This window comes from Alnus glutinosa, chromosome 1, assembly GCF_958979055.1.
Source record: "Alnus glutinosa chromosome 1, dhAlnGlut1.1, whole genome shotgun sequence".
Taxonomy (NCBI): domain Eukaryota; kingdom Viridiplantae; phylum Streptophyta; class Magnoliopsida; order Fagales; family Betulaceae; genus Alnus; species Alnus glutinosa.
In genome coordinates, this window is record NC_084886.1 from 10,217,703 (window position 1) to 10,235,813 (window position 18,111).

Sequence of the window (18,111 nt, forward strand, 5' to 3'; positions counted from 1 at the left end):
TTTTAGAAAGTGTAGGATATTTTGTTTTTTTAGGGTATAGGGTTTAAGGTTTAAGGTTAGGAATTTTGTTTTTAGTGTTAGGGTTTCTTTTTTTAGAAAGTGTACGATATTTTTGGGGTTTAGGGTTTAGGGTTTAGGGTTTAGGGTTTAAGGCTAGGACTAGGGTTTGTTAGGGTTTAAGGTTTAGGGTTAGGGTTTTTAGGGTTTGAAAGTGTAGGAATTTTTTATTTTTTAGGGTTTAGGATTTAAGGTTTGGGGTTTAGGGTAAGGGTTTTTTTTTTAGAACGTGTAGGATTCAGCGTTTATTTAAGGGTTTATTATTGTGTTGGTTTTATGGTTATGATTTTAGGATATAAAGTTTTGGGATACAGTTTTTGTTTTGTTTTAAGAGTTGAATGTTCTTTATTTAAAAAACAAAAACAAATACGGGTTTAGGGTGTTTCTTCTTTTTATAAAAAGGGTTTATTGTTCCGTGTTTAGGGTTAGGGTGTTAGGGTATTTTTTTTAAAAAAATGGTTTAGGGTTAAGGTTAGAGTTTTTGTTTTGTTATAGGGTTATGGCACGTGTACTGAGTACATGTGTCCAATCCGGGACGTGTATTTAAATACACGTCCCGAAATGTATTTGCATGCATAATATATATATATATATATGTGTGTGTGTGTGTGTGTGTGTGTGTGTGTGTGTGTGTGTGTGTGTGTGTGTGTATTTATATAATTTAACCACATAAAAAAAAAATACAAACCCATGCAGCCTGAAATGTATATACCGTACATATAGCTAAATAAAAAATAAAAACTAAAACCTAACCATAAAATTAAACTCTAACCCTAAGTGCATAGACTATATATAGCTATAAACTACAATCCTAATTAATGGTACGTATTGTATATAGTCATAAACCCTAACCCTAATCCTCGTGATTTAATATATATATTTAAAAGTATACAATAATAACACATGAAAAATATATTGACATTATTATTCATAAAATGTAAAATCAATTAAATTATAACCCATAGCTTTAAGTGTATATATTATATATACCTATACAACATAAAACCCTAACCCTAAGTGTATATACTATATATAGCGATAAACCTTAACCCTAAGTATATACTATATATAGCTATAAACCCTAACCCTAAGTGTATATACTATATATAGCGATAAACCCTAACCCTAAGTATGTATACTATATATAGCTATAAATCATAAGTTTAAGTGTATATACTATATATATCGGTTTTATTTAATTTTGAACTGCTCATGATTTAATATATATATATATATTTAAAAGTGTACAATAATGAAACGTGAAAAATATATTGACATTATTATTCATTAAACGTAAAATCAATTAAATTATAACCCATAGCCCTAAGTATATATATTATATATACCTATAAACCCTAAAACCCAAACCGTAAGTGTATATACTATATATATCAATAAACCATAATCCTAAGTATATATACTATATATAGGTATAAACCCTAGCCCTAAGTGTATATACTATATATAGCGATAAACCCTAACCCTAAGTATGTATACTATAAGTATTTAATTCATTATGTAGCGCAGAACTCTAAAAATAATTGCATTTACTATATATAGCCATAAATAAAAAGGTTACTGTATATAGTTTCTAAACCGTTTACATGCATGCATATCTATATATATAGTATTAATTATAGGTTTTTTAACTTTGTTATGTTTAAATTTTTTTTTTTTGTTTCTAAACGTAGATGGTGTACAAAACTGAACCCTAATTTGAACTATTTGGTTTAATTAGATATATAGCACCAAATTTGGTTAATTATGCATATAGTACAATATAGTATACTATATATATATAAATAAAGAACCAAAAAAGTATAAATTTCAAATATAAAATTTACATATAGCATATAGTTTTCAAACTTAATTTTATGTGTATAAGTTATGTACACCGTATTTTCAAAGATTTGTATGATTAATAAGATAATGAGTTTAATTTTTTTTTTTTAAAAAAAAAAATTAATACAACACTGATTTTTTTTTTTTAATGTTTATTTTGGCAAAAAATACCAACTTGACACGTGTAAAAATACACGTGTCCAAAGTGGACACGCGTATTAAAGACACGTGTCCAATTGGACACGTGTAATAATACACGTGTCCAATTGGACACGCGTATAAAATACTCGTGTCCAATTGGACACGTGTACTATTACACGTGTCCAGTTCAACACGAGTATTTTATACTCGTGTCCAAATGGACACGTGTAATAAGACACGTGTCCAATTGGACACGTGTCTTTAATACTCGTGTCCAATTGGACATGCGTATTAAATACACGTGTCCAATTGGACACGTGTCTTTCATACGCGTGTCCATTTTTTACGCATGCACAATTTGACACGTGTCTTTTGAGACACGTGTCAAATTTGACGCGTGTCTACAGTAACGGGTACTGTAGACACGTGTCAAACTGCAGCGATTTTTGTAGTGGATGCTCTCTTTTGGTCGAGGTGTCAGTTCATGGGGCCATGTTGACAATGACTGGTAGTTGATGGGGGAAAAAAGTAATTAGCCCTATGTTTTTTGACAAATCTGGATCTCAGTGATTGCAATTTGTTTGAAGATGAGATTCTTATGGATCTTGGGATCGGTTTATATTCACTTAAAACATTGAATTTATCAAGAAACAATTTTCGTAGCCTGTCTCATTCCATCGGTCGCCTCCCTAATTTCAGTTGATTGAGTGTACAAGTCTCGAATCAATTTCAGAACTTCCTGCAAGTTTAGGCATGTTGGATGCAAATGGCTGCTCATAATTGCAGAGACTCCCAAATGTGCCGAACCGGGAAAGGTTATATACATCTTTTTTCATGGATGGTACGGTTGTGAGAGTCTAGCATATGATTTCAGGAAGAGTCTTCCCCAGGTACAACTCTCTCTCTCTTCTTCTTTTTTATTTTTTATTTTTATGATGCATGTGAACTTTTTTTTCTTTCGAATTAAACAGTTCTTGTCCAAGTGTGGTGACCGGTGTCGTTACATTGTGCTCCCTGGTGATGAGGTTCCAAATTGGTTCAGCCATAAGAGAAATGGATCGAATTCGATATCCTTTCAAATACCTTCACTTCCAAAGGCTCAAATCAAGGGGTTGTTTGTTTGTGCTGTTTGGGCACCCGACGAAGAAATAGTGGAGAGATTCTTGTTCTACTCGCTGCTCTTTATTAACATTAACAACAACCGCTCTTTGGATATAAACCCCCATGGGGTTCCTTTAAGGTTTGTTGACGATCAATATTCCTGCGGCCATCTTTCCTGCATGGTGTATATACCCAATCCATTTGCTGAAGATGAAATAGCAAGTGGAATGGAAAAGACGATATCCTGGGTATCGGATCTCGATCTCGGTGAAGCAGCAGTGAACAAGTGTGGAATTCATCTAGTCGTAGATGAGGCAAATGCAATAATCGATTCAGAATATTCAAAGGATATGGGCCCTGTTTGGTGTACCCCCACCCCCCTTTCCCCCGCAACAGGATTCTCTCCGGTTGAACTGGAGAGGAGCACGATAGTAAGCCTATGTCGGTCCTTTCACACAACCGGAGAGGATCAAGTCCCTTTCCCCCGCAATAGGATCCTCTCCAGTTGAAACTCAACTGGAGAATATCCAGTTCCCTTTCCCCCTCCCCCCATTCACTCTGTCAGGAAATGAACCTGTATCAACTGCCAAAAGCCACAAATTCAAACACTCCAAGTCACATTGTTGGAGAAGCATCCCAAGCCACCAGAAAATTCCCATTTTACCCCTGCTTTCCACATTCCTAACCCCGACCGTGTTTCGCAATCCCTGGACCTAGCTTTCTCTCTCTAGGTTTGGATCTCGCTTTGTTTCAATTGCAGGTACGAGCTGTAGGGTTTCCTCGACTTGTTACTTCCTTTGTACAATATTATTCGTTGATGATTGTCTTTTCTAATTGAAATTTTTGGATTGATTTAGTGTTCTGTTATGGAGTTGGGTGTTGTTTGAGTTTCTGTTGTTTAGTTGTTGTTGCTAACTCTGTGTTCACGTTCTTGTTCTGCTGTTAAGACGTGAGCGTTGTCTGTTGTTTGTGGGTTTTTTGTGTTCTGCTCCCTGTGTGGTTGCAGGTGTTTTTTAGGAGTTTGGCTTGTTTTGATCTTAGGGGCCGGGTTTGTGTTCCTTTTTGAGACACTGTTTCAGGTTTTCTGGAGTGTATTTTGATTTGTGATCTTAAATACTTATTGCTACTTGAGTTTTAAGTGTTTTTAAATTTAGTACTCTAGTTTTGTTTTGTATTATCGGCGATACTTGAATTTGGGGTAAAAACTCATTTGGTACTTCAGTTAGATTTTTCATCCAAATTTTAACATTTTGCCACGTGTCAACCGCTGAGATTGACATGTGGCACTATATAAAAAAATAAAAAAAATAAAATCTTTAAAAAATAATTAAAAAAAGTTGAAAAAACAAGAAGAGGAGTGGCTGAGCCACCTCCCTTAGCCACCACAGGGGTAGTTCGGCCACCCACAAGGGCCAAAACCCATCAATTTTTTATTTTTTATTTTTTTCTGCCATGGGGTGGCCGAACCACCAATGAGGGGTGGTTTGGCCACTCCAGACCAGCCAAGGGGATGGCTTCCTCTTCTTTTCTCTTTTTTCTTTTTTTTTTTTTCAATTTTTTTTTTAATTATTTTTTAAAGATTTTTATTTTTTATTTTTTTTATATAGTGCCACATGTCAACTTCAGCGGTTGACACGTGACGGAGCGTTAAAATTTGGACGAAAAATCTAACAAAGGTATCAAATGGGCTTTTACCCTTAATTCAAGTACCACCTATGATACAAAACAAAACTGAGATACTAAATTTAAAAACACGTAAAACTCAAATACCGATAAGGCATTTAACCCCAAATTTTTTTTTTCAATCGGATAATTTCTAGATCTGATGCTGTATCAGCTCAATACCGTTTGAGCTTTGAAAAATGTGGTACAAGTGTAGAACCAAACAAGGAATACGATTTAGTTGATCGATCAGGATTATTCTTTTCATGCTATCAGTCTATCAGAGGGTATTTCGTTATTAAAATCCTATTTAATTGTACGTGTGTGCATGTGCACTGATATGGAGGATGTTGTTCGTATCTTTGGAATTGTTTTTGTTTTATCTTTTGTCAGTTTTGAGTTTTGAGTAATATGCTAATTAGAAAATGACGTATTTAATGGAATCATTAGTTCTCTTTAAGTAATCTGAAACTGGTTGATGACGTTCAATTTTATGTTCTCTCTTTATCTCTCTCTATCCGGTCATCTTCAATGCTAAAGTAAGAACTTGTATTATTCAACGAGTTTCTGCGCAGTAAATGTTATGTAGTTTTCTTTTGGAGAAATTTGTTTAGGGAGAAAGCATTTGACAACTGTCCATGTTGGTGGAATCTCTAATTCGATATGGAATTGTATGTGATTTAAAAAACATTCGGGTGTGTTTTGCTACAAATTTCTCCACAAATTTCTGATTTCAAAAGTATCATTTTTCCACAAACAACCTTTCATTTGAAAACTCGAAAACTCTTTATAAATCTTTCATGCAAGTAAGGTAAAATTGGCAATATATAAATAATACGATTATTTACAAATATGCTAAAAATAAGGGATGAAATAAAACAATTTCAGAAAGGGTAAAGGATTTACTTACCTCAATACTACTACTAAAAGGTACGTGACAACTGCTAAAACTTCTGATAAACCGCAGAGAATATACGACTCAAGTACTCTTCCACGTTCTATTTACCTTAAACTCTACATTGGACAACAAGTTTGAGTCTCCAACTTCATGTTACGTGCCTACAAACAATCGTAATGTTAGACTCCACTAAACAATCTAACTCTATACTCTAGGTCACATGATGTTAATCGCGTGCTCACATGTAGCATTACTGGCCTCTAAAACTAGCTAAGCTCATAGACATAATCAAGTGAATCTATTAACACCCTAAACCACATAGCCATAACACAAGCCAATACAAACTCATAAATAAATTCCTACTAAATAAAAACCTCAAAACATACTTGAAACATTCAAATAACCCTATTCAACTTTAAATATATTCTTTCTCCAAGCAACAATAACAATACATCCATAGACATCAAATTCAACTGCTTATTCCTAAGTGAGGACACTCAGATTTTTCACAAAATCATATAGCAATACTCATTAAATCTCATACTAATTCATAATCAACCCCACACTAAATCAAAAACCTCATCACCGTAGTGAAAGCATCCAAATGAGCCATAACAAAGAATTTAACTTTAATCAATTGAACTTTACCCAACAATTACTTAAAAATCCTCATTTACATCTCAAGACCAACTTCTCTCATAAGTGGAAATACCAACATACTTTCTACCAAAATCTCATAACAATAATTCGCCACTACATACTGATATCATAATAAAGTCCCAAACCAATGGGTATCGACAAATCCATCACATATAATTAATCTCTTAAATAACCAACTTAAAATCAATTACAACCTTCATCAATAAACCAGAATTTTCCTTCAAGATTCCATATACCTCATAACCCTTTCGCCAAAGCCCATACCAATACATAATAATCATCCTGCCCAAAATCAATATTTACCAATAGATCAAACTCAATGAAAATTAACCTTACAATGACTCATTCAGCCAAACCACAAGAGAACCGAAATTCAAACATCAATCCAACAACATAGCAAAGCCCCATCCCCCAATCAAGCTTTAAATTCGGATTTACAAAAGCCATACTAACCTATACCATTTTCAAGCTTTAAAAATCAATGGATATAGCGAATATAATCTACATGGAAAAACTTCAAACCTTACCTTATAGTTTTCTATGAACGAAATCCACTCTTAAACAACTCAAAAATCAACTACATTCATTCCAAAATTCAAAACCCATTACCACAAAACGATTCCAAAAGAGAAAAAAGAGATTATTGTACCCATTCTAATTTCTACTAAAATCTAGGCAACCGAAACCTATCATTAAGTTCAAGCTTTAAATTCAATCAACAACACCTCCTTTCTTCTTTGTCGGATCAAGATTTCTTACAATTTCAAAAAAAAATTGAAATACTCAAATTTCTTTGAAATCAAGCCGCTTTTTACAAATAAATGACGTGAAAAATGCTACATATTAAAGATATGACATGTTAATAATAAAACCAAAAAAAAAAAAAAAAAAATCTCAAAGGCATTTTCCTTACTTTTAAAGATACGCTTATTTTTTACTAAATCAAAAGACAATTTTTTGCTAAAGCTTTTATACGACATAAAGTGTAAGAAAAAGCTTTTTCGAATGATTTTTTTTTTTTAATTTCATTGTTAATAAGTCATATCTTTAATATGTGGTATTTTTTACATTATTTCGATATAAAAATGGCTTGATTTCAAAAAAAATTTGAAAATCTCAAATTTTTTTAAAATCGTTGGAGAACCTGATCTGAAAAAGAAGGCGGAAGGAGGCGTTAGATTCTGCGTGGCTTCATTTTTCTGAGCAGTGTGCATGTTTGCAACGTGTAGGGAGAGGGCTGAAGCGTGGCAAATAAAAGGGGAAAGTGGGCTGCAACGTGGGGAAACTGAAATCCCTCCGGAGACACGTTAATTGCTTGAGAAATCCATTTGTCATTTGTCTGGATTAGGCTCAGGAGAGTGTATTTAAAAAGAGAACTAACCCCCACTAGTCTTTCTAGAAGGTTCCCCTGCCTTCTCTCTCAATTTTTTTTTTTACCTAATTTTATACAAAGGAATTCTATATAAAAGTTGCACAAAAACTTTTTACAAAAAGTTTTATAAAAAACCTAATAAAAATTTTCAATCTCTTTTAACAAGACGCTATATTATATCAAAAAAATAATAATAATCTCTTTTAATCTATTATTAAATTTTTTTGAGTTCTCTTTATAAAAAAAAAAAAAAAAATTTAAATTACATAAATTTCCCTACAAGAATGTCGGAATCGTTACCGCTTAACTGATCTTAAGTCTTGGTCAACGTCAACATTGTGGTAGTTGGTAATTGCAATCTAGATTCTAGATTGCCGGCCGGCTTTCTTTTGCTTTTACACCAAATTAAAACCGAGTCACAAGACCACAAGAGCCTCCTTTTTCAGTCAAGTACGTCAACCTCAATTACCTCTGTATCCATGGCTGCTCAAACCCGTCTATCACCTAATTCTAAACCTTGTTGGAATCAAGACGTCTTCTTGAGTTTCAGAGGCAAAGACACCCGCAAAACCTTCACCGATCACGTCTACACTGCCTTGGTGCATGCCAGAATTCACACCTTTTGAGATGACGACGAGCTTCCTAGAAGGAACCACATTTCTACCGAACTGGTCAAAGCTATTCAAGGTTCAAGGGTTTTTATTGTGGTTTTCTCCGAAGGCTACCTTGCCGAGCTTGTGGAGATCTTGCATTGTAAGAACACCATAGGCCAAACCTTTCTTCCCATATTTTATGATATGAACCCTCGGATGTGCGGAAACAAACCGGAACTTTTGCTGAAGTATTCGCTAAGCACGAAGAGCGGTTTCAAGCGGAGATGGAGAGGATGCAAAAGTAAAGAGTTGCTCTTACTGAAGTTGCAAACTATTCCGGCCGGGATCTTCAGCATTGAAAATGGGTATTATTATGTTAAGCTCTCTTGTGCTTTTTCATGCAAGTTTTTTTTAATCTGTTTGTCTATTTTTTTTTCTTTTAATGTTAGTCGAAAATTCATAAAAATTGAAGTCAAGCATGCAGAAATGGATTGACAAAATTTAACCTAAAAAATTTATCGAAAAATATATGTTTTCGTCGATCAAAAGAATTTCAAACTAATTTGGCATGCTTTAATTTAATCACACTTGTTGATGATATTTTTGGGCCGGTCACGTGGCATGATCAGAGACGTTCTTCCTTTCCATGCCGGCCTGCAAAACAGGAAAGACCCGCCGGGGGTTGGCCGGCGGAGCCTCCTCCGACGATCAAGTCAGTCCAGTGTTTTTAAGAAGAGGAGAGAGAGATCTCAGAGAGTAATGAATTCCCCCTTTAATAATTTTTATACTCCCTTTTTATGCCCCTATGTGCTATATGTCCCTTTTACCCCTGTCAAGCGCAGAGCTCCATGTAGACGTTTTATATCTTCTCTGACTTGATTTGACTGGCCTAATAAATATTAAAGGCTGCTCATGACCGAGGCTCAAGATCCAAAGACCAAATCAAAGTCCGAAGTCCGGGGTTCCATTATAAAGGCAAATCTGGCCCCACATTGATAGGGGACGAATATTCCCTAACATAGGGGACGAATATTCCCTAACAATTACCCCCCAATTCTCCGTACCTTTGGTAAATTGTTAATGATATTTTTGGGCCAGTGACGTGGCATGATCAGAGACGTCCTTCCTTTCCATGCCGGCCTGCAAAACAGGAAAGACCCGCCGGGGGTTGGCCGGCGAAGCCTCCTCCGACGATCAAGTCAGTCCAGTGTTTTTAAGAAGAGGAGAGAGAGATCTCAGAGAGTAATGAATTCCCCCTTCAATAATTTTTATACTCCCTTTTTATGCCCCTATGTGCTATATGTCCCTTTTACCCCTGTCAAGCACAGGGCTCCATGTAGACGTTTTATATCTTCTCTGACTTGATTTGACTGGCCTAATAAATACTAAAGGCTGCTCATGACCGAGGCTCAAGATCCAAAGACCAAATCGAAGTCCGAAGTCCAGGGTTCCATTATAAAGGCAAATCTGGCCCCACATTGATAGGGGACGAATATTCCCTAACATAGGGGACGAATATTCCCTAACAATTACCCCCCAATTCTCCATACCTTTGGTAAATTGTTGATGATATTTTTGGGCCGGTGACGTGGCATGATCAGAGACGTCCTTCCTTTCCATGCCGGCCTGCAAAACAGGAAAGACCCGCCGGGGGTTGGCCGGCGGAGCCTCCTCCGACGATCAAGTCAGTCCAGTGTTTTTAAGAAGAGGAGAGAGAGATCTCAGAGAGTAATGAATTCCCCCTTCAATAATTTTTATACTCCCTTTTTATGCCCCTATGTGCTATATGTCCCTTTTACCCCTGTCAAGCGCAGGGCTCCATGTAGACGTTTTATATCTTCTCTGACTTGATTTGACTGGCCTAATAAATACTAAACGCTGCTCATGACCGAGGCTCAAGATCCAAAGACCAAATCGAAGTCCGAAGTCCGGGGTTCCATTATAAAGGCAAATCTGGCCCCACATTGATAGGGGACGAATATTCCCTAACATAGGGGACGAATATTCCCTAACAATTACCCCCCAATTCTCCTATCTTTGGTATAAAGGTACGGAGAATTTACCTAATGAAATCTCTGTTATTTGACTGGCTCATTGACCATTCCTCGTCCAACTTGCATAATGCCCTCCTTTGATCCCATGAAAACTTAAGCGTTTCTTTGACTGCCGTTCCACGCGGCTCCAAGCCATTTATGGCCAGCATCAAGAATTTATTTCCATCATAAATTCGCCTTTGGTTAGGCTCACCTAACACCCCCGTAAATCATGCGTGCATCGATTGTCATTATTCTCCTATTTATTCGCCATTTCCTTTGCAAGAAGGTCATTGGTCTCTAGATTGCTCATTTGAGTAGATTTTCCTCTCTTCTTATTCCCTTTCTGGAGATCGGATCTTTTCCTTTTATCCTATTTGAACTCTTCAAACTTTCTCACAATGTTCTTCATTCCCGGTGCGGTCTTCACGACCGAGCATATTCACAAATCCATTAAGGATGGTTTTGATTTAGAAGTTCACTGCCGTGAAGCATCGGCTCTCCATGGCGGTTCTATCGAATGTGCGATCTCCGGCTTTAGGCGTACAGGGGTGCGTGTCTTCTGGCTTCACACCAACCTATTCCTGTCCAGCCTGCAGGAATCGCGCAGCACCCAACTTTTGCCCCAACAGCTCGTGGGAAACCAGCTGTTCAAGCCGCGCTTGGAATTTACGCGGACGATCCCCTCAAGGTTTCCAGGCAATTCCTCTTTGCAGTGTCAGGATTATTTGCGATCAGATGACTACCATGCATAGTATTCCTTCGGGGTTGTCTGTTCTCTTCGTCTTCATGTACGTGTGCCCTCTGAGTAAATCTAATAAAATCTTCTTCTTCGATGAAAGTTATGCCCTCACGACGTGAATTCCAAATTAATCTCTAATAATTTCCTCGGATTACCACCGAAATGGATGTCTCATAAATCGTAAAATTACGCCTACACAACATCATGCCAAGCATTAGCATTATGCTTCCCCGGACAATGATTCCGATGGCATTTTAACATATCCACCGTTCCCAATAGTTGGAAACCTTTCGTCGGACTATTAATTTCTTTTGGTAGATGGATGCCCATTAACCAGTACGCCTGAAGTTCGGGGACTGCTAGAGGCGCAGTTGCCCTTTCCATTTCTTCAAAGAAGAGGTAATCACCCCAATTTCCGTATTCGACTTCCGGGTTGTTAGACTGGAAATTTCTCGTCCTTGATATAACCCCAAGCATAGATAGCTCCCGATGACAGACGAGCTGCCATAATTATTTCTGTCTTTAATATCGGCAAATTAACTAGTGTCATCTCCGGCTGCCATCACCCCCCTGTCCAAGATATTGGACATTTCTCATCACCTCCCTGGTCCTCTACCAGGAGGAGAGATCCTTTGTCCAAAATTAGACTTTTCTCCTCACCTCCCTGGTCCTCTACCAGGAGGGGAGATCCTTTGTCCAAGATCGGACTTTTTTCATCACCCCCCTGTCCTCTACCGAGAGGGGTGGTCCATTGTCCGAGATCGGACTTTCCTCATCACCCCCCTGTCCTCTACCAAGAGGGGTGGTTCTTTGTCCAAAATTGGACTTTTCTCCTCACCTCCCTGGTCCTCTACCAGGAGGGGAGATCCTTTGTCTGGGATCAGACTTTTTTCATCACTCCCCTGTCCTCTACCGAGAGGGGTGGTCCATTGTCCGAGATCGGACTTTCCTCATCACCCCCCTGTCCTCTACCAAGAGGGGTGGTTCTTTGTCCAAAATTGGACTTTTCTCCTCACCTCCCTGGTCCTCGACCAGGAAGGGAGATCCTTTGTCCGAGATCGGACTTTTTTCATCACCCCCCTGTCCTCTACCGAGAGGGGTGGTCCATTGTCCGAGATCGGACTTTCCTCATCACCCCCCTGTCCTCTACCAAGAGGGGTGGTTCTTTGTCCAAAATTGGACTTTTCTCCTCACCTCCCTGGTCCTCTACCAGGAGGGGAGATCCTTTGTCCGAGATCGGACTTTTTTCATCACCCCCCTGTCCTCTACCGAGAGGGGTGGTCCATTGTCTGAGATCGGACTTTCCTCATCACCCCCCGTGCTCTACCAAGAGGGGTGGTTCTTTGTCCAAAATTGGACTTTTTTCGAGGTTATTACTCCTCTCCCGATTTTTTAACGAGGTTATTACTCCTCTTCCTTTAATCTAATCCGGAAGTTATCGAAAATGTCATCAGAAATGTTAACGGGATTTTACATATCAAATATTTGACAACCAATCTTCAAATCAATCTTCCAAGCTCTTACCCCCCCAAAGCACTCCGGTCTGAGGAAAGCTGGCCGGAGTGATTTGTCTTGGGAACATAGACCCGAACAGCTTGTGTGGCAACAAGAGCCTGTAAAAATTAATCCTTTGTTTTTTAACGAGGTCACGTCCTCGATTCCCCCGGAAATCCCCTGTTAAGGGCGGGTTCCTGATTTTTTAACGAGGTTCTTACTCCTCTTCCATAGTTTTTTAACGAGGTCACCTCCTCGATTCCCCCGGTAATCCCCTGTTAAGGGCGGGTTCCTGATCTTTTACCGAGGTTCTTACTCCTCTTCCATAGTTTTTTAACGAGGTCACCTCCTCGATTCCCCCGGTAATCCCCTGTTAAGGGCGGGTTCCTGATTTTTTAACGAGGTTCTTACTCCTCTTCCATAGTTTTTTAACGAGGTCACCTCCTCGATTCCCCCGGTAATCCCCTGTTAAGGGCGGGTTCCTGATTTTTTACCGAGGTTCTTACTCCTCTTCCATAGTTTTTTAACGAGGTCACCTCCTCGAAATTTAACAATACTCCCGGAATGGGTCTTCAGGAGCTTTCCTTTTCACTTTTTTTTTTTTGCAAAGAAATTCAGCCGAACATTTTCTTGTACTTTTTTTTTTTCACGAGCTCAAATATTTGCTTTGTAAAAATATCAAAAGCTAACAAGCATCAGAAGGGAAGTTCTAGGCTTCTTGTATAGGAGCACACCTATCCGTTATTATTGGAATTACAAGATTATTAAAAGTCTTTGTAGTTGTGCTCCAAAGCAGTGGTGAAGGTATAAAGGCAAAATAATTCACTAGCCTTTATTAACTGTCAGAGAGGCCATTTTAGACCTGATACTTTGAAATTTCTTCTTCACGGATTTTATCATAAGACATTTATCCATGCCGCAAATTTTAATACACAAAATTTAATTGAATGAAATAAAGATAGAGAGATAGAAACTTATCTCGTTGTTTCCAGGGGACTGAGTCTCGATTTGGGGTGGCCCAAACTAGGACCGAATCCAACTTCCAGCATTCTGCTAGTCACGAGTGCAAGTCTCTGCAATGTTGTTCTAAAAATCCCTTTTCATAACCCAAGTCGCCAGCAACACCATCTGCACACCTTGATCCCTTTGCCCACGTAGTTACTGAATTCCCAATAGGCTGCCTGAAATAGCTATAATTCTTCAATACCCCACCAGATGATGTATAAATAATATGAGGAAGAAAATGATTGAGTTACACCGGTCATATTTCCATTTTCATCCCTGTTGTGATAGTCAGTGTAGGAGTGCTCTTTTCTGCTTGGGATTGCACCACTCCAGTATTTTGAGTCCCGTATATATAGATATATGTGCAGGGTCCTGTGCTTCCATGCTCACGATTAACTCACAGATGCTCTAGGCACTGCTTCTCATGTCAAAGAAAGAAAAATTTTGCAGGGACCCACCGAGGTTTGACTCGGGGTCGAAAGTAACCTCATAGGCTCATAACTATTCTCACTTTACGAAGAAAGTGCATAGCAACTAGAACTTCCGAGGTGGTATCTTGAGACAAAGTCAGATAGTGGAGTGCAACTTTATGAGTGCTTCTTTCTCTCTTTCTTTTCTTTTCTAAAAAAGAATTTTGGCCAACTTGGATTTTCTTCCGCTGTGGTACCCAGGATCTTGAGTCTCATATTTTGTCGCCGATGTCATCGGAAAGCACCATTTCTTGCGCGGTCTTTCTGAATATGAGTTCTCGACCTCCTTCTTTATTCTGGTACTCGCCATGTCAGTTAGTTGTGTAACTGTGTTGGGGAGGCTCTCATCAAATAGTCGAAGCTATGAAATTCATTTCGGAAAGGTTCCCAGAAATTACCCCGAAACTGTCCTCGGACATGACCTCGGAGCTGACCTCGGACAAGTTCCCAGAAATGATTCCGGAACTGTCCTCGGACAATCTAGAACTCTCTTTCTACTACTTTTCTTTCATGCATTTGGAACTGCCCTCGGCCGTTCCCTGGTTTGCCGAAGTTGGTGTTGGTGTTAGTGCTACTGTTTACAAGGCCATATACTTGCCCATAGGGTCCATGGCGGTGGCATTCAAAGCCATCGATCTTGATTAATCGCGGTGGATTTGGAAAATGTTAGACGCGAAGCCAAGACCATGTCCCTTCTCTCTCACCCAAATATCCTCAAAGCTCACTGTTCCTCCACAGTCGATCATCGCCTCTGGGTGGTGATGCCATTCACGTCCGCTGGTTCTTTACAATCCATAATATCTTCTTCTTTCCCAGATGGCTTATCCGAGCCACACATTTCCATGCATACTCCTCAAAGAAACTCTAAACGCCTTGTCCTATCTTCATAGCCAAGGGCACCTTCACAGAGACATCAAGGCCGGCAACATCCTTATAGACTCCAATGGGCCCGTCAAGCTTGCAGACTTGGGAATGTCGGCCTCTGTCTATGAGTCTAATTTGACTCAAGCAGGCTCCTTATTATCCCCTTTGGCGCTTACTGATGTTGCGGGCACGTCGTACTGGATGGCTCCGGAGGTAATTCACTTACACAAGGGGTACAGTTTGAAGGCTGATATATGGTCCTTTGGAATCACTGCATTAGAATAGGCCCACGGATGCCCGAACGATCCCGCTGGCCTCTAAACAGATCGTGGAGATCAAGGCCTTGGGTCTCAACGTGAATTTGGAGAAAGCGGAGGTCAACACGTGCAAGTCATACTGTACATACCTTCTGTGACCCCCGGCTTTTTCTTGAACCTTGTTACTGTGCATCCTGATCGGGCCCGTCAGTGGAGAGGGGTAAACCTCGGTACTCCAACTTTGTCGCCCTTCCTACTCCTCGGATCCCGACATCTTAGTAACTTCAACCACATTCATGCAACACGTGCATGGTGCTGGGCCAGCCTTGTCCCACAGTCACCCTGGCCTCGGAGCCGACGGTGATGAGTGTGCTTTTGCTAGCGGGATAGTGGGGAACCATGTTCGAGTTCACCCATGCAGTCGCCGAGTTCGGGTCGGAGGCCAGCGCTGGAATCTCGCTGTCGGCAGCACCGATGGTGGTCCTGATGCCGGTACCAGCGAGGACCTTGATGATAGCACCGTCGGCACCAGGTGCCCACGTCGATGCCCGGACCCCGGAAGCAACCTCTGATGCGACCTCGGATACGGTCTCGAATATAAACCCCATCTTCCCTGTCTACTCCGCTCGATCCTGACACAACATGTCTGCCATGGTTTCTGCCCCCTCTCAAGTTATTAGTAACAAAGACCAACTGCATGGAGGCCTGTTAATCAAGTCCCTATGCATGGCGAACCTCTGCCTGGCTCAATGGTACGAACCTCTACAGGGAGGCTTCTGGAGACTCCTCCACCCAGAAACTGTCGTACGGATCCCTCATCCGGACGACGGACAACAAAGTAAAACCGGGACTTCTCGGAGGGACTGCGGTACTCCCAGAAGATTTCACGCCGGTGTAGTCCCCGATGAGCTGTCCCTCAAATTGGTCCTAACCCTAGCCTGTGGGCATGCTCCTACGTAACCAATGAACTGAAACCATCTAATGCTGCTCCAGAATTTGCTATTGGGACCCGTGCACCTTCTTAACGAAAACACCGCCTTTACGTGCTTCCAGGTTTATTCACATGACCATACTTCCCCAGAAGATGGTAGTCTCTATTTTTTACTATGGTGTGCTTCTTGTGTAGTGATCTAAACATCACTGCATTTATGACCCAGCCCTACTGAGCCCAAGAGTGGCAGGGGAGCGATCCCGGAACTGTTATCTGGCAGGTTCGCCCGTGGACAGCTTTGGTAGAACTATATCAGGCCCGACGTAATCTTGACGTCAACTTAATACCTGGCCAACGAACTAACGCACTACTGCCAGTGCTGTTTGTTGTGTCGATCTGGCGCCGGGCAGGGCGGCTCTCCTAGCGCTCCGCGGCGTCGTGAAAGGACGCTTGCTCCTCTGAAACCTCACGGACTCGACCCCGTGCAACTGGGCCGGCGTCACCTGCCTGAACGAGCGAGTCGCTGAACTGCGCTTCCCCGGGACGAGCCTAGCGGGCCGGCTGCCTCTGAATTTGTCATCACCGACCCTAGCGATCGAATAGTGAACATCCGACGTGGTTCCTCAGATCCTTCTAGGCACAACTGACGTTATTGTCAGAGAAGCATGACTTTATGTCAAGTCCAATAAAGCAAAGGCTTATGTTCCTCACAATCTTCTTTTAATCTAAAACGTGGCCATCCCTCCACCTAATGCTTTTCACAAATACATTAAACATTAAAAGCTTCTCCTTCACAGGTGTGAAAACACCGATTGCATTTTGTAAACTTTCTGCAAATTATGGGAATCCTCATTCACTCCTTGCCGTCCGAGGTTGGCTATCAAGAAATTATCTTCTTCCGTCGAGATCACCAAAATATCATTTTAAATTGGAATCGAAATTTTCTAAAGTGAAGATACAAAGTCGCCACCGATTCAAACCATGGAAGAAGAGCAAAGAACTTATCTTGTTCACACATACAGATACGATCGCCAACAGAAAGCCATACCGGGATGGGTTCCCGCAGGAACATTGTTAATAAGCGCAGATCTGTTGCTCTTAAGCTTGGGCCCGTAACATTTGCGTCCAAATCTGTCAGACATAAACCCCAAATCTGCTCCATCCACTTTCCCTCTTTTGACGAAGGGTGTCTCCGATCGCCAATCACCGTTTTGGATTTTTATAAGGACGACCACGTGGTCGTGGGTTCGATTCCCACAGACGGCGCCAATTGTTGATGATATTTTTGGGCCGGTGACGTGGCATGATTAGAGACGTCCTTCCTTTCCATGCCGGCCTGCAAAACAGGAAAGACCCGCCGGGGGTTGGCCGGCGGAGCCTCCTCCGACGATCAAGTCAGTCCAGTGTTTTTAAGAAGAGGAGAGAGAGATCTCAGAGAGTAATGAATTCCCCCTTTAATAATTTTTATACTCCCTTTTTATGCCCCTATGTGCTATATGTCCCTTTTACCCCTGTCAAGCGCAGGGCTCCATGTAGACGTTTTATATCTTCTCTGACTTGATTTGACTGGCCTAATAAATACTAAACGCTGCTCATGACCGAGGCTCAAGATCCAAAGACCAAATCGAAGTCCGAAGTCCGGGGTTCCATTATAAAGGCAAATCTGGCCCCACATTGATAGGGGACGAATATTCCCTAACATAGGGGACGAATATTCCCTAACAACACTCGAAATGCATATATGGTTTAGTTGGACAAACATGGTTAATGATCGATGAGTAATGAAACTGTGATGACTCCTGAATCATCATTCACGTACGTTTATCACAAATTTTCAATAAACCCAGTAAAAAGGTGAAACGAGTTTTGGATATATAGTAGTGCATGGGATATGATCAACAGGAAAGTGGCCGGCATAGATCTTGTTGTAAATAATTACAAATTTATCGACTGAAGAGAATGAAAGAGATTGCTCAATTCTTTCATCTG

At 40.3% G+C, this 18,111-nt stretch overlaps 1 protein-coding gene across 1 annotated transcript; it reads left to right on the forward strand.

The window, feature by feature from the left end:
* The first annotated feature begins 2,638 nt into the window (after positions 1–2,638).
* On the forward strand, positions 2,639–4,049 carry LOC133868091 (uncharacterized). The gene is made up of 3 exons (XM_062304944.1): positions 2,639–2,654; positions 2,749–2,930; positions 3,012–4,049. The coding sequence occupies exons 1-3, from the start codon at positions 2,639–2,641 to the stop codon at positions 3,648–3,650; spliced, it is 837 nt and encodes a 278-aa protein (XP_062160928.1). The 3' UTR covers positions 3,651–4,049.
* Positions 4,050–18,111: the final 14,062 nt, after the last annotated feature.

Excerpts from the sequence above, each read along its gene's own strand:
- LOC133868091 (XM_062304944.1), top strand. Across the intron at positions 2,931-3,011 it reads TCAGGAAGAGTCTTCCCCAG|TTCTTGTCCAAGTGTGGTGA; the intron begins GTACAACTCTCT and ends CGAATTAAACAG.